This window comes from Vombatus ursinus, unplaced genomic scaffold (genome assembly GCF_900497805.2).
Source record: "Vombatus ursinus unplaced genomic scaffold, bare-nosed wombat genome assembly UNPS02014789.1, whole genome shotgun sequence".
Lineage (NCBI taxonomy): Eukaryota > Metazoa > Chordata > Mammalia > Diprotodontia > Vombatidae > Vombatus > Vombatus ursinus.
The window spans coordinates 6,868,693-6,892,341 of NW_020954567.1; the positions used below are offsets into that span (position 1 = coordinate 6,868,693).

Sequence of the window (23,649 nt, forward strand, 5' to 3'; positions counted from 1 at the left end):
GAGTAAAACACAGGGCTCTTCCACCAAGGAATAGACTTGACAAGGAATAGTATTTGTTAAAGGACATACAGTAAGGAACTGAGTGTAATATTCTCAGTAAATAATAAAGATAGTAGAAACAAGGTTGTATTGAAGCAGCAAAAAAGACTATTTAAAGAAGTTTAACTTTACCGTAGTATATGTGACCAGGCTTGCCCCAGGAGTAGTATGCTTTTTTTCCACTTTGACCTTGGTCCTTGGTGCCTTTGATGTGGCCTTTTGTTCTGGCAGTGATTTAAAGTTTCAGCTTTGGAAATGGAGTAGCAGTTAGTATCACTGATATCACATTGATAATCAAGTTCACAGATTTGAGTTGACCTTGGTACCTTTAAAAGAATACAGAACTTTAAAAAAAAAAAAGGATACAGAACTTTATTCAGTAAATACAGGAATAATACAAGAATAATCCCTTTTTCTACTCTTGCTTGACATAGGAATAGAAATGCTAGTGATAACAATATGATAGAAAAGAAATTTAAGAAGTAATAAACATTGATATTCTACAGATAAAATTAATACTCAGAAAATTACAGAGAATGAGAGCAAAGGAATGAATTGTGAAAATAACATTAGGAAAATAATAGAATACAAAATAAATCTACAAAAACCAACAGCATTTCTACAGACCAGGTACCAAATCCATGAAGAAATAGAAAGGGAAGTTCTAGAATAACTACGTAATTCTTAAAACGTCTGGGAATTAGTCCAAGGCGCAATTTAAATAATTGGAGGGATATCAATTTCTGATGTTTAGGCCATGCTAATATATCAAAAATAATCACACTTCCTAAATTATTTTACAGATATAATGCCATACTCATTAAACTACCAAAGGGGAGACGCTTTATAACAAACTAACTCTAGTTAGACAAAATAATAATTCATTTGGATGAATAAAAAAATCTAAAATCTGATGAGAAAAAAATGAAAAAAAAGCAATAAAGAGGGGTGGTACTTCACTTTTTTTTTTTATTAAAAATTCTTTTATTTGGTATTTTGTTTTTTCCCCAGTTACATGTAAAAACACTTTTTAACATTTGTTTTTAAAACTTTGAGTTCCAAATTCTCTCCCTTCCTCCCTCCCCACCCCCCTTCATTGAAAAGGCAAGCAATTTGATATAGATTATACATGTAATATCTGTAATAGTCATGTTGTGAAAGAAAACATAGAGGAAAAAACCTCAAGAAAAAAAGTAAAAAAAAAAATGTTTCAGTCACTATTCAGATACCATCGGTTCTTTCTCTGGGCATGACAAGTATTTTTCATCATAAGTCCTTCAGAGTTGTCTTGAATCATTGTTTTGCTGAGAATAGCTAAGTCATTCACAGCTGGTCTTCCTACAATACTACTGTTACTTTGTACATACCACATTTCGCTTTGCATCAGCCCATACAAGTCTTTTCAGGTTTTTCTGAGAGTATCCTGCTCATCATTTCTTGTAGTACAATAGTATTTCATCATAATCACATACCATAACCTGTTCAGCCATTCCCTAATTGATGAGCATTCCCTCAGTTTCTAATTCTTTGCCCCCAGAAAAGAGCTACTATTAGTATTTTTATCCATATAGATCCCTTTTCTTTTTGTTTTTTGTCTCTTTTTGGATACAGACCTACTAGTGGTACTGCTCGGTCAAGGGCTGTACATCGTTTTATAGCTCTCTGGGCATAGTTTCAAACTGCTCAGTGGAATGGTTGAATCAGTTCACTACTCCACCAGCAGTACATTAATGTCTCATTTTTCCCACATCAGAATTTTTTTCATAGTTATTATTGCTAACTGTATTTCCCTCCATCCTATTCCTCCCTATTCATTTTATTCTCTCTCTCCTTTCACCCTGTCCCTCCTCAAAAGTGTTTTGCTTCTCACTACCCCCTCTCCCAATCTGCCTTCCCATCTATCCCCCCCTTCTCTTATCCCTTTCCCCCTCCTATACGGTAAGATAGATTTCCATACCCATTTGAATGTGTATGTTATTCCCTTTTTGAGCCAATTCTGATGATAGTAAGGTTTACTCTCCTTCACTTCCCCCCTCTTCTTCTCCATTGTAAAAGCTTTTTCCTGCCTCTTTTATGTGAGATAATTTACTCCATTCTACCTCTCCCTTTCTCTTTCTCCCAGTACATTCTTCTCTCACCCTTAATTTTATTTTTTAGAATCATCCCTTCATATTCAACTCACACCTATACCCTCTGTCTATATATACTTCTTTTAACTACCATAATAATGAGAAAGCTCTTAAGAGTTACAAATATTATCTTCTCATGTAAGAATGTAAACAATTTAACCTTATTAAGCCCCTTTTGATTTCCCTTTCCTGTTTACTTTTTTATGCTTCCCTTGAGTCTTGTATTTGAAAGTCAAATTTTCTATTCAGCTCTGGTCTTTTCATCAAGAATGCTTGAAGGTCTTCTATCTCATTAAATGTCCATTTTTTCCCCTGAAGAATTATACTTAGTTTTGCTGGGTAGATGATTCTTGGTTATAGTACTATCTCCTTTGCCCTCCAGAATATCATATTCCAAGCCCTCTTATCCTTTAATGTAGAAGCTGCTAAATTTTGTGTTATCCTGACTGTGGCTCCCCTATACTTGAATTGTTTCTTTCTGACTGCTTGCAGTATTTTCTCCCTGACCTGGGAACTCTGGAATTTGGCTATAATATTCCTGGCAGTTTTCATTTTAGGATCTCTTTCAGGAGGTGATCATTGGATTCTTTCAATTTCTATTTTACCCTCTGGTTCCAGAATATCAGGACAGTTTTCCTTGATAATTTCTCGAAAGTTGATGTCTAGGCTCTTTTTTTTGGTCATGGCTTTCAGGCAGTTCAACAATTTTAAAAAGCTCTCTCCTGGATCTATTTTCCAGGTCAGTTGTTTTTCCAATGAGATTTCACATTATGTTCTATTTTTAAAAATTCTTTTGGTATATTTTATTATTTCTCATAAAACCATTAGCTTCCATTTGCTCCATTCTAAAATTTAAGGAATTATTTTCTTCAGTGGGCTTTTGGACCTCCTTTTCCATTTGGTCAGTTCTGCTTTTTAAAGCATTCTTCTCCTCATTGGCTTTTTGGACCTCTTTTACCATTTGGGCTAGTCTGTTTTTTAAGGTGTTATTTTCTTCAGTATTTTTTTGTGTCTTTTTTACCAAGCTGCTGACTTGTTTTCCATGTTTTTCTTGCATCACTCTTATTTCTATTCTCAATTTTTCCTCTACCTCTCTTACTTGATTTTCAAAGTTTTTTTTGAGCTCTTCCATGGCCTGAGACGAATTCCTATTTTTCTTGGAGGCTTTGAATGTAGGAGTTTGGACTTTGTTGTCTTCTTCTGAGTGTGTGTTTTGATCTTCCTTGTCATCAAAGTAACTTTCTGTAGTCAGAATTTTTTTCTATTGTTTGCTCATTTTCCCAGCCTTTTACTTGACTTTTAACTCTTTGTTAAAGTGAGGCTCTGCTTCCAGGGTGGAAGGGGTACTGTTCAAGCTTCAGAGGTTTTGTGCAGCTGTTTTCAGACATACCTCTAGGGACCTGTAAATTTTCCATTTTTCCAAGGTGGTATATTCTAGGGAGAGGTGTTTACTACTCTCCTGGCCTGTGCTCTGGTCTGTGAACTACCACAAGCACTTTTTTCTGCCGTGGAACTGTGAGGAAGCCACCTCCATTGTGGCTGCAAACTCTGCTATGCTAGTGTTCCTCCTTGCCCTGGGACTGCTGCCGAGGACTGCAACCCAGATCTTAGTATGGGCAAAGCAACAGAGTCCTGCTTCAGTGCTAGCAAAAAAGACCCCTGTAATCTCCTTCTGATCAGTTGTTTGACCCCTCTACTATCTATGGGCTGAGAGCTCCAGGTATAGCCACCACTGCTGCTGTTGCTAATTCAGTCACTCCCAAGGTCTCCTTCTGGTTTGCTGTGTCTGGACTGCACTGCACTCTCATGCAGGTGCGAAGGACCTTTTTTGCTGACCTTCTTGAGTTGTCTTTGGCATCTGTGGGCTGAGAGATCTGGAGACCGCCACTGCTCCCAGTGATTGAGTCACTTAGAGGCCTGCTCCTGGTTTGCTGGGGCTCAGCTTGTGAGCCTGCACTGGAGATCACATCACACACACTGAAAAACTAGAATATAAATCAGGTACCTTTCATAATTCTGGGAAAGGAGAGAGTTCTTAAGCAAGCATATAATAGAGGCAGTCACAAAAAATAAAATGCCACATTTTCATTACATGAAATTGGATAATATTTGCATGAACAAAATCAATGCAACTGGTATAAGAAGGGAAGTTGTCAATTTAGGGAAAAGCAAATGCATCTGATAAGCACCTGATATTTCTAAGATATATGGGGAACTAGTGCAAATATATAGTAAGACCATAGGCTATTCCCCAGTGGGTAAGTGATCATTTCAGTTTAATTCAGTAAACATTAAGTGCCTACTATGTGCCAGGCACTGTGCTAAATACTAGGGATACAAAAATAAAGACACTCCCTGTCCTCAAGGAACTTGAAATCTAATGGGAAGACAATACAGAAAAGGAACCTGAAAAGGAGAGTGGGGAGGGGACCTGGGGTATCTTGCTCAGGGGCAGGATGTTCCCTGGAGTCAAAACCAAGCAGAGCTGCTTGTGGAAAATGGGAAGGTTACCTGCAATGTTCAGATCCCAGCCCTCCAGTCAGTGGGGAGAAGAAGTTAGGAAGGTTTGGAGCATCAAAAATTGAGTCACTTAACATGGTGTTGATACTTTCAGCTTATCCTATGTGAGGCATGTTGTTCTATGGAGTTGAAACCAAGCAGAGCTGCGGATGGAAAATTGAGAGTTCGCATCTAAGGATATGAACAGTTTTCAAATGAAGATTGTAGAACTAGCCTTAACGATAGGACTTCTGACACATAGTATTGGCTATGTGACCCTCGGCAAGCCACATAACTTTCTTCATGACCCAGACCACTATTTGAAAATAAACTAAGATATCTAGTAGTTGATAGAGGAAGTTATCTTCCACCAGCAAAATTACTGGGTTAGTTTCTCCCTGCCCTACCCCTAGCCCCTAGAATGTAGAATTTCAAGCTATCAACAACTATATGAAAAATGGCCCCAAATTACTAAGAATAAGATAAATTAATTCTTTTTTAAAAGTTGGTTTTATCATGGCCCATTTGATTTTACCTCACATTCAGCAAATTGGCAAAGATGACAAAGGTAGAAATATTGTTAGAGGGACTGTAGAAAGATGGGTACATTGATACCCTGTAGGTTGGGGCAGCCATCTGGAAAACAATTTGCAGCTTGCTATAAAAAGTGAATAAAAAAATCCGTTCCCTTTGACTAGAGATCCCACTGCTAGGTGTATATCCCAAGGAAATCAAAGGCAGAAATAAAGGCTCCATATACAGTACACTAGAATGCTTATAATAATATTTTGATAGCAAAGAACTGGAAACAAAGTAGATGTCTATTGATTGGGGAATGGTACATGAATATATAGAAATTATGAATATGAGAAGATTCTGGGAAGATGGCAGAGTAGGTCACAAAACTTTCAGCTCTCCAAATTTCCTCCATAGACAAAGACAGAACATCGCCTCAGAGCAGCAGAAATATACACAGGGTAAAACAGAAGACCCCAGGAAAGCCCTGATCTCTAGGGGCTGAGGTTCAGCCTGAGTAAAGTGCAAATACCTCCAGGTGTACTCTGAAGAATCAGCAAGCCCTGGGGGCAGCTGGGTTGGGAGGCAGCCTTGGAAACTTTGATTTTGCAGACAGTGTGGGGGGGTCTGAGGCTGAGTAGGAAAAGATTGAAGGACCTTCTGTCGGGATGTCAAGCACAGCTGTGCTGACAGAAGTGTTCTGTGCTGTGACTGCAGGGAGAAGGAGCTAGCATACATCTGGTGAGTATAGTAGCGAGGGGCAGGGACCCTGTTGGCTATGGGCACTTTTAGGAGAGCAGAGTCCCTGGTTTCAGTTCCGTGGCAGTGAGGACAGTTGTAGTTTGCAGTCCCCGGAGGGACAGAAGGGAGCAAGATCATTTGTGGGACAATGTGGCTGGAGGCCCTAGCAGTGGCTTAGGAGTGGAGAAGAGAGCCCAAGGTGAGGCCCTAAGACAGAACTCAGAAAATAGCAGTAAAAAGGACCTTAGGCTTGGGACATCATTCCCCATACCTTGGGACTAAAATGATAAAATAGAGTCAAAAGAATGAAAAAATAGAAGAGAAAGTGAAACATCTCATCAGAAAAACAACTGATCTAGAGAACAGATTAAGGAAAAATAATGTAAGAATAGTTGGACTAGGAAACAGCTAAGTGGCACAGTGGATAGAGCTCTGGCCTTGGAGTCAGGAGGACCTGAGTTCAAATCCGGCCTCAGATGCAAGTCACTTAATCCCAGTTGCCTCACTGAAAAAAAGAATAGTTGGCCTGCCTGAAAATTATGAAAAAAAAAATCTTGATACAATATTACAAGAAATTATCCAGGAAAATTGCCCTGAAGTTCTAGAACAAGAAGGCAGAGTAGAAATAGAAAAAAATCCACTGATCACTGGCTGAAAGAGATCCCAGGAGGAAAACTTACAGGATTATCATAGCCAAGTTTTAAAGCTCCCAGGTTAAGGAGAAAATATTAAAAATAAGAAAAAAATTATTTAAATATCATGGAGTTACAATAAGAGTAACACAAGATTCAGCAGCTACTACATTGAAGGACTGTAGGTCTTGGAATACTGTATTTCATAGAGCAAAACAGCTGGGATTGTGATCAAGGGTAACTTACCCAGTAAAGTTAAGTGTAATCCTGAATGGGAAAAAAAGGGGGGGGTATTTAATGAACTCAAAGACATTCAGATTTTTGTGATAAAAATCCCAGAACTTAAGGGAAAATTTGACATATAACATCCATGAGAAATATAAGGTAAACATTAAAGACCAATTATAAGGGACTCAATAAGATCAAATTGTTTACTTTATGTATGTGAAAATATTAGCAATACTCTTATGATTGTCATTATTTGGGTAGTTTGAAAGAAAGGCATGGGCTGAGTAGAGTATGATATGATTCTAAAAAAAAGTGTATAGGGAGAGATAAAAAACAGGAATTATGCAAATGAGATATAAAAGGAAAAATTGATATAGAAGAAGCTAGTAGAGGGGAGGGTGGGTAGTGCTGTAACGTTACTCTAATCAAGAATGGGTTAAAGAGGGAACAACATTTCCAGATGGATATAAAAGTCTTCTAAATTCAGAAAGAAGAGAGAAGAGGATAGGGTGGTAGGAGAGGATAAGGGAAGGGGGTAGTAGAGGGGGTGGTAGGTTAAGGAATAGGAGGTCAAGGTAGTAGTTAGAAGTAAAGCAGAAGAGTGAGGAAGGATAGGGTAAAAAGGGTGAGAAGAATAGGGAGGAAAAATAGGAAGGAGGAAAATACACAACAAGTAATTGTAAGTTAGAATGTGAATGGGATGAATTTACCCATAAAATGGAATCAGAGAGCAGATTAAAAATTTGAATTAGAAAACGTGTTGCTTTCAGAAAAATGAGGGCTATACAAAAGATAAAATGAAGGGCAGGAGTATGTATGTAATTTAGTATGTAAAATTTAGAATTTAGTATGTAAAAATTTAGAAATATATGTATTTAGTATGAAAAAAAGCAGGGGTAGTGATCATGATCTCAAAGTTAAACTTAAAATAGACTTAATCAAAAGAAAATAGAGAAACTATATTATGGGTCAACAATATTATTCATTATTGTTTTAGACCATTTAAAATATATAGATAGTATAAAATACCTGAGCATATACCTGCCAAAACAGATATAGGAATTATATGAACATAAACACAAAACTTTTTATACAAATAAACTCAGATCTAAATCATTGAAATAATATTTACTGTTCATGGGTAGGTAAAATTAATATAATTTTTAAAATGACAATTTACCTATTTATTCAATGTCATCCCAGTTAAATTACTAAAAAATTATTTTACTGAGTTAGAAAAATAATAACCAAGTTCATTTGGAAGAACAAAGGTCAGGAACTTCAAAGAAACCAGGAAAAAAGATGTAAAAGAAGTAGATTCAGCAGTATCAGATCTTAAACTATATTATAAGACGAGAGCATAGTTAAAGGTAAAAAGGATAATTTCCATTACTTCAAATTAAAATTTTCATGTATAAATAAAACCTATGTAGCCAAGAACAGAAGGAATGCAGAAAAATGGGGGGGGGGAAGACTTTCATCTCTCTGATAGGATGTGTTTGCTTTGGAATATTTCTGTGGTGTAGGAAATGATGAGCTAGTTGATTTAGAAAAACACGGAAAGACTTGGACATATGAAGAAAGATGCTATCCACTTTCAGAGAAACAGATGATAGAGGAAGTAGGCATAGTAAGATCTTATATATATGTTTATAGAGTCTGTGTATCTATGTGTATGTTATATATCCATGCTGAATTGTAGCCTTCTTTAGGCTAGGGGAAGTGGGGGATGGAGAGGGAAAAAATAAAATAAAAAGTGCACAGCAGAGAACAAAAGAAAACTAACAAGGAAGCAAAGAAAAGCTGGGCAGCTTTGAAAACAGTGGGTAGTATTTATTATACAGGTTTTCTTGAAATGGAAATTTATTGTTTTATATTGAATTCTCGTGGTCTTTTCTCATTTTGTATTTAATTTTGAAATAAAAAAAATTACAAAAAAAGATGATGATTTCAGAAAAGAAATGATAAATGAACTTCACAGGGGCATTAGAAGATATGAATTGATGTCAAGTGAATTAAACAGAGCCTGGAAAACAACATTTACCATAACAATTTAAATGAAAAGAACGATAAAAGAAACAGAACACTCTAAATAGAATGACTGAGCTTGACCTTAGAGCAAAGTTGTGAAAAGGAATCGATTTCCTTTGCAGAGGAAAGGGGTCTTTAGGTGTGGAATGTTGAATATATGGTGTTAGACTTGGTTGCTTTTACTCCCTTCCCCATTCTTCCCTTTTTATTTTGTTACAAGGGTTGCTAAGTTAGGGCAGAGGAAAGGAATATATTTTTGGTAATGAAGGGGACATTTAAAAACAGATAACAACAATGAGAAACAACCAAAAAAAAAAAAAGCAAACAAACAACAAACCAAACACCTATTTACTAGGAAATAGTGAGGAAAGATGCTCCACACAGACTGGGACTTGCTCTCCCAGAGAGAAGCCTGTACATCCACATTCAACTTCTGCTAGGTAGCAGTGCCAAATGAAATCAAACACAGGAATTTGGAGACCGGGAGGTGGGGAAGTTGCTGTGATAAGGGAAAAGAAGGGTCGCAGGGAGCAGGGACTTACAGAAGCTTATCTATCCCTTCCCTGTACAGAGAGCTACTTCAGTTGCAGGGTTCTGGATTTCCCAGCAGACCTGGTTTTTGCCTTTTGGGAAAGCTCCACTGACCCTTAGGATAAGCCTTTTCTTTCCTCAGTGACTTTAGTGCTTGACTCACCACCTTTCCTCATTCTCTCTCAAACCCCCCCCCCCATCAGATTTGTTGCCAAGGCCTGTTGTTTTCACCCCTGCACCATCTCTACACCACCCCCTTCTCTCTGACACTGCCACCTCTAGTACAGGCCCTCATCACCTCACACCTGGACTATTTCAATAGCCTGCTGGTAGGTCTGCCTGCTTCAAGACTCCAATCCAGTCCATTCTCCATTTGGCCACTTAAGTGATTTTCCTAAAGTGCATTGCCTCCAGCATCAAATACAAAATGCTCTGGCATTTAAAGCCCTTTATAACCTAGCCCCTTCTTATCTTTCCAGTCTTCTTATATCTTACTCCCCATGTGTATTCTTCAGTCCAGTAACACTGGCTGCTCGGCTATTCCACAAACAGGACATTCCATCTCCTAGCTACAGGCATTTTCTCTGGCTGTCCTCCATGCCTAGAACATTCTCCCTCCTCCTATCTGACTAACAACTTTCCTGGCTTTTTAAGTCCCACCTCAAACCCCATTTTTTATAGGAAGCCTTTCCCAACCTCCTTTAATTCTAGTGCCTTCCCTCTGTTAATTATTTTCTATTTTTCCAGTATCTAGCTTGCTTTGCGTACACACACACACACACACACACACACACACACACACACACACACACACGCTGTCTACTCCATTTGTTAGCTAATTGAGGGCAGGGATTATCTTTTGCCTCAGCATTTAGCACAGTACCTGGCACGTTGACAATTAATAAATGTTTATTGATTGATTAAAATCTGGAGGAGTAGAATAGGTTCCAGAGGAATGCAGAGGCCTAAGGGAAAGCAAGATGGGAGTGGTATTAGATGTTTTGTTAGCCTAAGTTCTTACATAGAATTGTAGGGCCATTAGATACTGGTAAAGTTCTGTTCCTAGTAGAAATCCTGAGGTGAGGCATGAACCAAAAAACAATTAATTATTGAGAAGCCTCCAAGATTGAACCTAGTCCCTCTGAGCTCAGAGCTTTGTTAATAAGCCATAGGTTGTGCTTATTTTTAAGAGTATTTTATAAACAAAGGGGTTTCTTCCCTAATATTACCAAGGTATGTTAAAAAAAAAACTTATTAAAAATTGAGAGCTAGCATAGTATGGTGGACCAATTATTGGCCCTGGGGTTAGGAAGACAAGGGTTAAAGTACTTTTCGGACACAGCTATGTGACTGTGGGCCAATCCTTTAACCCCTCAGTGCCCAGGTATGATTTTAAATTACAATCTTAACCTACATTGGTGGAGTTTGCACACTAGGATGTTTATAGTAATACTTTTTGTGGTGGCAAAAAATTGAAAACTAAGAGGGGTGCCCATCAGTTGAGGAATGGCTGAACAGATTGTGTTATATAAATACAATAGAATACTATTGTGCTGTAATAAATGATGAAAAAGAACATTTCAAAGAGACATAGAAAGACCTAAATGAACTGATAAAGAGGGAAGTAAGCAAAATCAGAGCAGTTTATACTTGAACATTGGTATTGTAAAAACTAACAATTCTGAAAGACTTAAGAACTTTGATCAAGTAAATGATCAGTCATGATTCCAGATTGATAAAGAATTTTGTCTACCCACTGGCGTGTTTCCCCCCCCCCCCAAGTGAATGGGGGAGGTAAAGGGGAGAAAAAAGTGAATGCTTGATAATGGGGGGAGGGCTTAAATAAAGAAATATTGGGTCTAGTACAAACAATGGATGTGGGTATGCATACATTGACCATAATCCCATATTCACAGAGTCAGAAGCAACGCTAAAGTCATCTAGTTGAAACTTCTCATTGTAGAAATGAGAAAACTGAGGCTCCCAGAGGTGACACCTATTATCATCACATAGGCAGTAACAGAGCTGTGATTTCAACCTAAATCCTCTGACTTAAAATCCTGTCCTTCTCCCATTGTTCCACACTGCCTTTTAAAATGTGTGCAGTCATTAACTTCTAGAGTATCACTGAATTACAAAGATTACAATGCCCCCAAAATTACTATAAGAAATTGAATTTTGAACTTGCTTTTTACGGATAAACAGATAGTACAATTTAAACTGAGTACTTTAGATTGGCTGTTGTGTAATTCTCATGTAATTTATGATGGGTCACTTTGATAATACTACTAATATTTAGGTACATAAAAAACTAATAAAATTGTTTTACACACTTGTATGTGTAAAGCATTAGCTATTGACCCTGTGGTAGATCTTGACTAGCATCTGGCTTCTCTGATTGAGGATCAGAGCCTGATTTGATGACCCTGATTGATGATCCTAGACACTTGTGATTTTCTGACAACAATCTGCCTTTATTTCTGACTGCACTTCCCACTCTAAGTAGGTTACACGACCTGTTTCTATGTACAGACCATGGGCTGGCCATCTCCAGGAAGTCTGTTCATCAATTTCTCTGCAGCAAGAAAGCCATGAGACTTTGGTGGCTAACTGCTTTTTAAATTCAAATTCACAAACATCTACTAAATGCCTTCTGTGTGTAATATAAAAACTAAATAAAAAAACCCAATACCCCAATTAACAAAGCAGTCCTTCCTCTCTAGAACAGGGGTGGGGAACCTGGGGTTTCCAGGCCAGACCAAATCCACTTAGTAAAAGGATCTGTTCTGTAAAACTTGGACTCAGTCAAAAGGCCACACCCAAGGACGTAGAAGGCCACACATGACCTCGAGGTGATATGTTCCCTGCCCCTGCTCTAGAAGCTCATATTAGGAGGATACAACATGCATACTGATGAGTTAATGTTAGGGAGTTGAAGAGACTCTTACATAATGAAAATATCCTTAACAATCCTAAAAAATAAAAGATTTACATTTTTTTTTCTTGAAAGAGAATGACAGATTAACAATTCATCCTTGTCTTTTGGGCCAGAAGGGCTTACCTCGACCTGAAGCCAAACATATTTCCAAGTTGGGGGCAGGAGGGGGTGGAGCCCAAGAAAAGGAAGGAGAAACACTAGTAGTCACTCTCCTGTCTGGCAGAAGAATTGCCCATCAATGTACTTATGCCCACCGAAAAGTTGAAGTAGCCACAATGTTACCTACCACTTCATCTTCCAGAAGACGAGAGAAGCCCTGCTTGCCTCTTAGCTGGAGGCTGCTGCTCTTTTGGTCAACAAGAAGGAGATGCAGCAAGGTTCCGAGGGAGACCCTTGAATTGAAGTCCCATCTATGACTGCTCACCCAGTTGGATCACTTGTTTCTAGTCATTTATTTTCTTGCTGGGATGCAAGCATCTCAGCTCCTTCCCTGAGAGCAAAACAATATTTTATCTGTTTCCTTCTAAGTTCTGCTAGGTTAGTGGATATGGTGTTCCTTTTCCAAAGAAAGAGTCATTTTAGAATCAAGGGGCTCCAAGCATCTGCTCGATCAAAAGGGGGTGGTTTCCCTTTTCCAGAGGAGTCAATTTAGAATCATAGAAACTGGCTGTTCATAATAGCTACCTTATCAGTCCGTGACCTATTGGGACCACTCCTCTACTAACTCAAGCCAAGTGAGGAAGGCACAGTTTATTCTATAGACTTTCCTCAATTCAAACAACTAGAACTTATTTGTTGTTAATTGTTATGTTCCTGAGGGTGGTAAAACTGAAGAAAGCTGCTAACAATTGTCTTGGTATTGATGGGTTGATGATAGTTGTCATGCCTGTCTTGTCAGGACAGGTAGAGAAACTCCTAACGTACTAGCAGGCAGACCAGGCACCAGGCTCTTTTTAATATTTGGGGCAGGAATACACACCACTAAGCTTCACTGACGGAGGTGGCACCTGAGTTGAGTCCTAGGGCAAGCAAGGAAGGAATACATTGAAGGCATAGGGGTGGGAGAGGATATGTTGAATTTGGAAACAGCTACTAATTCTTTAGTTCTTTTTTAAATGGAGCATAGTGTCTTTGAGAGAACGTAATGTGAAATACAGCCAGAAAGGTGGTCTGGAACCAGATTGTGGAATGATTTAATAGTAGACCTTCTGCTCTATCTTGAATTCTGACTTTTGTGTGCTTTTTGGGTCCATGCCATTCCCTTGATATATTATTTTGAACTCATATCTAGCCTTTTATTTTTTTTAACTTCTTTTTAACTTTTGATCCCAGCTCTTCAATCCACATCCACCTACAAATTGGCAGTTTGTCTCTGTCCTTACTGCTTCTGTTCCTCTCCCTAATCTACCCAACCAGAAATTCCCTACCCTTCCAATTTTCTTAATGATATTAATCTAGGTGACTGAGGAAAATTCTGTCATAAGTAAAACCCACAAATTTAAGTAGCAAAAATACAGTATCGGGTGAAAGAAATTGTCTCCCTTCCGTCCCCCAAATCTATAAAATAGCTGCATATTTTATTTTTTAACGTGATTTCTTTTTTTAAACAGGAAGAAGAGAATTCATCCAAAGATTAAAACTTGAAGCAACACTGAATGTGCATGATGGCTGTGTAAGTGTTAACTTGTTATATCTAAAAGATTCAAATTTAATTTTTGGAAAGTAGGATAAAATGCTTTCATTTCTTAAAGATGAGCCACATAGTTAATTTAAACATATAGTAGAAGAAGAGAGGAACAGGACACAAAGCTATTTGAGTTATAATATAAATTTAGACTCTTCAGGTCTTTATGAAATGTAGGGGAAATTTACGAGAGTTGCTTTTAAATGTCTGTATCTTTAAAATGCACTGAAGCCATAAAGGAGATATGTAATGGAAACCAGGACTTTGGTGGAGCAGCAGGGAACTATCCCCTTGTACATAGAGAATGGATGATGCCCAGAATGGCACAGAATAGAAGAAAAAGGATAATGGCAAAGATAGTATCTTCTAAGATAAAAGCCAGGAGCAGATGTTGACTCGATAAAAAGTAGTCATCATACAGAAACCAAAAGGGGGGCCCTAGAGATCTAACTGAGAGAACCTTCTTCCCCTGGAGATAAAGATGGTTGTAAAAATGGTGACTCTGTCTGGGATTAAAAGAATGGATAATGACAACTCACATTTATATAGTACTTTTAGGGTTGCAAAACACTTAATATACATTATTTCATTTGATCTTTACGACATCTTTGTGAGGTTGGTGTTATCCCCATTTACAGATAAGGAAATAGAGGCTTAGATTAAGTGATTTGTGATTGATCATACAGCTAGATAATGTTACAGGGAGGATTTGAACCCAGATTTCCTCTGACTCTTAAATCCAGGACTCTTTCTGCTACACCAGTAAATAGACTAGAGGCATTTGGTTCATTATTTGTGAACCTAAAACGTGAGCATATGTTAAAATAGTAGACAAGGGGCAGGGGTAGGAGGCACTCGGATGCTATGGGGGGGTTTGAGGAGCCAGAGTCAGAGTCTCACCAGAGATCCTAGAAGTGGGAGGGTCCTTTGGGTCATCTGGTCCAACCTCCTCATTTTATAGGTGATGGAATATGCTTGGAGGAGTTAAGTGACTTGCCTAAGGTCACAATGGTAATAGTAGGAGAACTGGATTCCAGTGGAGGTCTTCTGACTCACCATTGGTAGACTGATGGTTGCTTTGGGTCCCTGGACACATTAAGTTTATGTTTAAGATATGTACTCTCAGCGAGTCTGGGTTTGTGGCCCCTGGCAGATCACTTAATCTCTCTGCATCTCTTTTAAGTATTCTTATCTGTTAAATGGAATTAATAATACTTGCAGACCTCCTTTACAGGGTTATTGTGAGGAAATTATTTAAGTACTATATGTTATTTTGATATATAATGAAATATACGCTTGGATATTAGGAAGTTAATGTTACATCCTTGACATTCCATCATCTAAACTTCTCCTTGGAATTAAAGTACAGACATGTTCCATTGAAAATCACCATGCTATAATGACATAAGTTGTAACCAAACCCACTGTAAGGGTCACACCAGTATCCCCCTACACACACACACACACACACACACACACACACACACACACACACGAACACACGCACGCATGCGCTCCAGTGCACAGCTCAGCCCTGTCACCCACTTCATCTTTGTGTTTTTCACTCCTTAGTCCTTCACCTAAAGGAAGGTACTCCTTCCTTCAGTCCTGGGGAAAGGTCCCCTGCTTCTTGCTCCTCAGGTGGCTACTCTTTCTACTCCTGCAGATAGCTCCTTGGCTAGAATAAGCCCTTCGTCTTTCTGCTGTACTGCCTTATCATCACACAAGTTGCCATTCTGCAGATTACTGGGAAAAGCCAGTATTGTAGGGTTGTTAAAAATCTCAAAGAGATGTGGAATGCTTACATAAAGAGTCCGGCAAGTGACAGCAAGGCTGTCACCTTTAGCCTTTTTGAAGCAGCCCTATTTACAGCTGAGGTATTGGGTTAACATGCCACTTAGCTGCTTAGAGAACAAAGGAAAAGAAACAAATATATCCATATTAAAACTTTTCAGCAGAGGTCATCAATTTACATTCTGGATCCCTGGGCTTAGCTTATCTTCTTGAAAATTCAGAGTTATTGTCTCATTGATTTCTAGTCTTTTGAAGAAGGTAGAGAAGATTTGGTTCCTGAAATCCCCAGCCCCACTTCTAATTAATTGTCCTTGCCCTTCTACTTGTTGCACTAGGGCTCAGCACTTTTCCATCGGTCTTGGAAGATGGATTGTACATTCTCTAGATGTGTACAATAATTGAGAAACAATGTCCAGACTTAACCAAGGCATCTTTCTGCCCTGACCCCATCTTGGACTGGAGAAGCAGTCGGGGTTAAGTGACTTGCCCAGGGTCACATAGCTAGTAAGTGTCAAGTGTCTGAGGTCAGATTTGAACTCAGGTCCTCCTGAATCCAAGACTGGAGCTCTATCCACTGCACCACCTTGCTGCCCTGAGGTTGGCATTCTTAAAGAAGAAAAAGTTAGCTGTGCTTTCTCTTCTTCTGGCATTATCACTTTTTCTTTTACCCAAACTGTGATTTCTTTACTCATGGTATCATAGGATCCTATGAGCTGTACAAAAGATAATAGAGGCCATTAAGTCTGAACTCTTTATGAGGAATTTGAGGAACATAGCAGTTAGGTGATTTGTCTGGTGTCACACAACTAATGTTTTAGGTGAGATTTAAACTCAGGTGTTCTTTACTCCAAGTCCAATGCTGTATCCAGTGGGCCATCCTGCCTGTAGGTAACTCCCGCTGGGGAAACGCTCTCTTCTGATATGGATTGGCAGCTATGGCTCTTCTCTGAGAATAGTGGTCTAACCAAGCAGCTTTTCAATCTTCATTCTCACTGGTGCATTTCTGGCTACTCTCCCATATCCAAATGTGGTAGCATCACTATTTTTGATGGTAAAAAAATATATATATATGATAAAGAATCTTTGCAGGGAACAAAATCATTGCCACTAGGATGAGAAGACAAACTGTTGATTGAGGGGAAAAATCTTTATAGCAAATGTTGCTGATAAGGGTCTGAAATTCAAGATATAGTGAAAACTAATACCAAAAGCTGAGATTAAAACCATTTCCCAATGGGTAAGTAGTCATGAACAAATATTTCTAAAAAGAAAACTTGCCATCTGTAACCATATGAAAGATTTCTCCAAATCATTAATAAGACAAATGCAAATCCCTCTTTTGATGTTTATTACTTCTTTGGCCTTGGGTAGATCGCTTAAGATCTGTGGACCTCAGTTTTATCTGTAAAAAAAATGAGGGGGTTGGATACTTGGAGATTGCTTTGGGCTCTGGATATATAAACTCTGTAGTTTCTTACACTCAGCAAATTGGCAGAGTTGGTGCACTAATACACCATTGGTGGAGCTGTGAATTTATTCAGCAGCTCTGGGGAACTGTTTGAAATTAGGATTGAAAAAAGGAACTGAAAAGTCCATGCCCTTTTGACCTAGAAATCATACTCTGAGATATATTATCCCAAGGAGATCAAAGACTCTTATCTCTTGAGGAGAAACTCAAATGTCAAAACATTCATAGTAGCACTTTTTTGTGATAGTAAAGAATTAGAAATAAAGTAGATACCCGTTGATTGGAGAATAGCTAAAAAAAGGTATTGTACATGAATGCAATGGAATATTACTTCTGTAAGAGGTGACAAATGTAAAGAATTGGAAGCCCAAGAAGATTCATGAATGGTTTCCAACCAAAATGAGCAGACCCAGGAAAATAACATATATAATGACTACAAGAGTGTTGGAAAAAACAATAAAAATGCAACTGAAGGCAGTGTATTTATAAAGATTATTCTGGCCTCAGAAGTTGGGACCTGTGGGTCAGGCTGTAGAACTCCTGCAAAACTCCCCAGTGCTGTCTGAACCAAATTAAAATGTGATTGGGTAGTGTTTAATGAAATAAAAGGATAACCTAACATAATGTTAATTTGTGGTTTTCTAAGTCAATATGTGGTCCACAGGGATTGTTTCTATTTAAGTTTGACACCATTGATCTACCAAGTTTTTGATCTTTGCTATCTTATTCCTAGTCCATGTTTTCTTAGTGTCTTGTTTCCACTTCTGAATTAAAAACACAAGAGTATCAAAATATATGCTGATTTAATTTGAAGGGTCTCACTAAGTTCTTGCTAAAATTTTTCTACCTCTTCATCCTCTGCCACAGATGTTGGGGTATAAGTTGCAATCATTTTCCTGGTTCTCTTTTTGCAAATACTTAATTGTACCTACTTTAATACTTAGGTGACTATACCTTGAAACAATGATTCTTGTTCACATTGGGTACATGATAAAACCAAACTCCATCTACTCATTTTTCCCTCTATAAGATCATGTGGGTCTTATATTTTCCTGCAACTTCCTTCTCTTTTCTTTTATAGAAAGAATATCAAGAGTGATAAGATTTAAAAAAAAAAAAGTGATAAGATTCAGTTCCTTCAGTAGCATCCCCACCTTGAAAAGGTCATTAAAGTTCATAGATGATCTAAGAACTGTGTGATTCTTAGCTTCCTGTATGTCACTTTCTGCCACGAGCCCACTGTCAGTACAGAAGTGGAAGGTCGACATATAGGACTAAGGGCCTTTTTGTATTTTTGTTTGTTTCATAGGTTGCCATGGCCAAATAGTTTATTACCACATGGCTAACCAATCTGTCTATACTTAGTCTGGTCCTTGGAAACTATTGTAAGGATCATAATCAAATCATTTTTAACATGGTAAAACCTTCCACAACTTGACAAGAACAAGGGTCACCTCCATGCCATGATGAAAGAATCAGGGATTTACATAGTAGGAGTGGAGATGAGAGTGGGGGGCCTGGGATTAGAGAAGGAGAAAGTATCATTTCCAGGTCATAGGGGCAGGGGAGTTGGTAGAGGATGGAGGATCAGCATCAGATGGAGAAAATTTGGGAGTTAGAAGGAGAGAGGATTCAGGGTCTGGGGTCACAGGGGAAGAGAAAGTAGAATCTATCTAGTTTTAGGGGGAAAAGTAAATATGAGGGTTCAGGGCAGAGAAGGAAGGGGATAGGTAGATGTTCAGAGAAAGAGAAAAGTGTATAAGGGCCAGAGCCAGAAGGATGTGGGTTGGGTATTGACAGGATAGTTATAGAAATTGGTCCCAGGGTCCTTCCAGGCTAGGAAGAACTTATGAGGGAGAAAAGAATTATTTGTCAGAATTTGTTGAGTGGGATAGATGCAGTACAGTGTAGGGTAGTATCCTGCTCTCTAGCCTCTAGCAAGTGCTCACAGTCCCACTCCTAGTGTGTGTTTTCCATTGTGTGTCTGGGATGACCCTCAGCTCCCTTACCAGAACTCTCATCTCTTCACAAAGAGCATGCTTCTGGAGAATATTCATCAGCTTCTCCTGTCTAAACCTCTCACGCAGGATGCAGGTCAGCTCCCTTAGCTGGCACCTGATTTCCAAGGAGTCAGTAACTGAGGCCATGGATTGGAAGGACCAGGGAACACAGAGAAGGTTCTGGGCGGGGAGGAAAGGAGAGAAGGGGAAAAAGTATGGGGCACTTTATTCCCATTCAGTTTCATTTTATTAGATTTGACCCAGCATTCTGACTGATTATAATTGGGTGAAATTTAGTATGTCTTTCTGGAAATACTGAAGTCTCTTGAGGAAAGGAACCGGGAACATTTGAGCCTGTGTAAGCAGGATGGCTGTATGCAAGTGTTTACAAGGGCAGTCACATGGCAGGAGGATTGAACTTGTTTCTCCTGTCTCCCACAGTGAAGAACTCTAGTTGCAGAGTCAGACTTAGATTTGATTCAGGGGAAAGTTTCCTAACGATTAGAGCTTCTCAGAAGTGGAATGACCTGCTTGAGGCCTTCAAGCAGGAGTCTAGAGTTCCATTTGTAGGACAACATTTTTGATCAGATTGAGTTAGACCAGAGACCTCTGAGGCTTCTGAGAAACTCTTGGTTTCTGTGAAATATTAATTTCTTAATTCTAGTTTTTTCCCCTTCCTTTCTCTTTTCAATAATGTTAGGACCAGTGGTTCATAGGATTTATTTGTAGCATTTCAAATCTGAAATCTGTAAAACAAATCATTTTTCATATAGAAAAACATCTTTACAGCATGATGGGGAGAGATTTCTGAATATATTGTTTAAACTTCTTATTGAATTTTAATTTTATTATATGTAAAATTTCAAAATTATAAAGTAATGATTAGCTGACTTTTTTCTCTTAATGTCACTTTGTTTTTAAAACAATTCTGTTTGCTATTATAGGTGAATACAATCTGTTGGAATGACACTGGAGAATATATTTTATCTGGTTCAGATGACACTAATCTAGTAATCAGTAATCCCTACAGCCGAAAAGTAAGTATTTTTCTAAAAATCATACAAATTTATGGGGAATAGTCAACCAAGAAAAGCAATCAGTAAATATGATGTAGTATCCTTTTTCCATGTGTACTGTTGTATCAGAGTACATATTTCACTTACTTTCTTCTTAGTCCTCTTTACAACTGAGGTTATATACTTGAAAGTTTCCCTTTTTAGGTTTCCAGTTAAATTTTTCAGGTCTCTCTCTCACCTTTTTTCCATACATGAGCAAAGATGATTATATAGACATGTTTGATTCATTTCCTTCTCACATGTAAGTCCTTTTCCTTGGCCATGGCATTATGGGTGATGAGCAGTCATCTTGATGCGTTTTTACCTTATTGCAGACAAGCAGACAAGGGCCCTGGAAATGATGTGGCTACCCAAGACTGCATACTCTTCAGTGTCCTCTGAGCTTTGCCATCTTCATGGTCTCAGTTAATTTGTGCTACCTCACCTGCATCATTCTTTTCTTAAGTTTTGTGGCATTACTGCCGGATCCTTTGTTCTGAGCATAACTGTCTGTTTTGCTCTGTTTCACTCCAAACGTCTTCTTGCCCTCTGAGTTCCAACTTTTCAGGTCTGACCTCACTTTCTTAATTCACATTCTCTTTGAAAATACTGCTGGGTAGTTGTCAGAACCTCTTGATTATTTGACTTTAAAAGAGGATTGTTTTCCTTCACACATTCCATGTGATAATTAAATAATATTGTTAGCATTTCTTCTATTCTCTTTTCCTCATTGGGCAATAGAGTTTTTTAACCATCATTTTAATAGTTTTTCTTTGTTCATAGAAAGAAGCTCTGATCCAACTGTAAGCTAGTCATTTTGCTATGCAGGTGTTTCTTAACATCAGCTTTTGAAATATTGCTGTTCCAAAGGCGTCTCTTCAGCCTGAATTTCCTCAAATTTTGAAATCATGAGTCCATTATTATAAAATAATTAGTGATTATATCTGTCAACTTTCAGCTTCCATTAATTTATTGTAATGTTCTCTGTATGTGATACTTAACCATAACTAAGAACCTAGAATTAGAATTCCAAGGTGGATATCCCCAGTCACCTTCCTTTCTGAGTCATCCAGGTTTCTAACTTCAGATTTATCCTTTATTGTTCTCTTTCTCCTGGCCCCATATACATCATTCAGCTGCCAAGTCTTGTCAAGTCTGTTTCCACAATATCCTTTGTATCCATCCTTTCCTCTCTACTCTTATTTGTAGCATTTTAGATTTGAAATCCACAAAAACAAGCCCATTTTTAATTTTAAAAAATCTTTGTACCATGGTGGTAGGAGAATTGTGAGTAAATTGTTTAAACTTCTAATTGAATTATAATTTTATCATAAATGTTAATTCAGAGCTAGGAAGCTCCCCCCTCATCAAGGCCTTCAAAATCTCTTGTGAAGACTGTTTTCACAGCTTCCTGATTGGTGTCCTTGCCTCTGAGCTTTTCCTTTTTATCTCCACCACTGCCCAAACCTGACCTTTCTAGGCACAGATCTGACCAAGTTATTGCTCTGCTCCAATACTTGCTATGATTCCCTCATTGTCTCTAGCATAAAATACAGACTCAGCTTGACATGAGCCTACTTGTCCAGCTTTCTTTCCCCTTACTCTCGTCTATGAGATCTGCATTCTGGCCAAACTGAGGTGCTGACTGGTCCTTACACTTAGACTCTTCATGCCCCACCTCTGTCCATGAGCCATCTCCCGCACTTCAAATACTTAGGCCCCTCAGCTCTGTCTGTGAATTTTAATTTTCTTCCAAACTGCACCTCAGCTGCCACCTCTTCTGGTAAGACTTTCCTAGTTGTTAGTGCACACTAATTTCTGAAATTATATTGTACATATGGCTTCCCCGGGGGAGCATGTAGGAAAGGAATCTTCATTATTTCATTTCCTCCCTGCCGTCTTCCTCCTTAACTGTTTAGAATCTGGTTTTCATTGCTGTCTTCCTGGAATATCTCTATCTCCAATGTTAATTACAGAAGCCAAAAGCCTTGTTTCACTCTTTATCCAGTTTTACCTTTCATCTGCATTTGATACTGTTAACTGCTCTAGCAGTTAGTAAATCTAATTAGTAATTAGTAAGTCTAATGTCTTACTCTTCTCTTCCTTAACTTCTGTGGCACTGCTTTCTCCTGGTTCTCCTCCCTGTTGGAGTCTCTGTTCTAGGTCTCTTTCACTGACTTATCTTCCTTCCCCTCTGACTCCTAATGATGTGTGCTGTCCAAGGCTCTGTCTTTAGCGCCTTCTTTTTTTTAAATTTTTTAAAAATTTTCTTTTTTTTTTTTTTCTGGCTAGGCAATGGGGTTAAGTGACCTGCCCAGGGTCACACAGCTAGTAAGTGTTATATGTCTGAGACCGGATTTGAACTCAGGTCTTCCTGAATCCAGGGCCAGTGCTCTATCCACTGCACCACCTAGCTGCCCCCTTTAGCAGCCTTCTTATCTTTAGATATCTTCTCCTTTGGTGAGTTTACCCATCCTTATGATTTAAATTCTCATCCACTTGGTTCTTCCTGTACAGGTTTTTAGGCTGGTCTCTTTTGAGTAGTTCTTCATGGATCTTGTTATGAAGACCCTGTAATGTTCTGAGGTTTGATTAAATCAGCACACAGTGTCATCCATTCTCCGTCACAAATCTTCAGTGATTCGTTAGTGGCTCTAGGATGAAATCTAGATTCCTGAGTCCGCCATCTAAAATTCTTCACAGTCTGCTTCCAGCCCACCTTTAGACTTAGTTCACATTCTTCCCCTTGACACATTTTACCTTTCATCCAAGCTGACCTACTTGCTGTTTCCCAAATTTGTTCTTCCACCCCTTGCCTCCATATTTTGTGGAAGTTGTCCATTACCCCTTAGATGCCTTCTCTCCTCCCTTCTAACTATTAGAATCCTTGGGGCCTTTTAAGGCTTAGCTGATATGTTACCTCCTACAAGAAGTCTTTCCTGTTCCCCTAGTTCTCAGGCTTTCTCCTTTCTCGTATTATGTCACAGTTGTTTTTCTCTTTAGATGTCGTACTCTCCAGGGCAGTGTAAGTTCTTTTAAGCAAGGACTGTTAAGTGTTTGTTTTTGTGTCTCCTGGGCCTGTCATGGGACCTTACACAGAGTAGGTGCTTAATAAATGTTTGCTGAATTAAATCAAATTGAATTATCATCTCTAGAGGATCCCTCTACTATTTGAACTCCATAGGAGATATCCTCCATGACAGTGATGAACACTTGAGTGAATATATATCTTTAAATTTTTTTTAATATATTTAGTATTTTGTTTTTCCCCAGTTACACGTAAAAACACTTTTTAACTTTCGTTTTTAAAACTTTGAGTTCCAAATTCTCTCCCTTCTTCCTTCCCCACCCCCCTTCATTGAAA

The 23,649-nt window shown here is 38.5% G+C and overlaps 1 protein-coding gene across 5 annotated transcripts in view; it reads left to right on the top strand.

The window, feature by feature from the left end:
- DCAF6 (DDB1 and CUL4 associated factor 6) overlaps positions 1-23,649 on the top strand; it is a 161,155-nt gene that overhangs the window by 14,205 nt on the left and 123,301 nt on the right. For 4 of the 5 annotated variants that reach the window (XM_027868427.1, XM_027868425.1, XM_027868428.1 and 1 more), the window contains exons 2-3: positions 13,895-13,956; positions 20,175-20,267. In XM_027868427.1, the coding sequence (XP_027724228.1) occupies positions 13,895-13,956; positions 20,175-20,267 (155 nt within the window). Of the gene's footprint in view, positions 1-13,894; positions 13,957-20,174; positions 20,268-23,649 lie in introns of those variants that run through there. The other variant, XM_027868429.1, reaches the window with a different exon arrangement.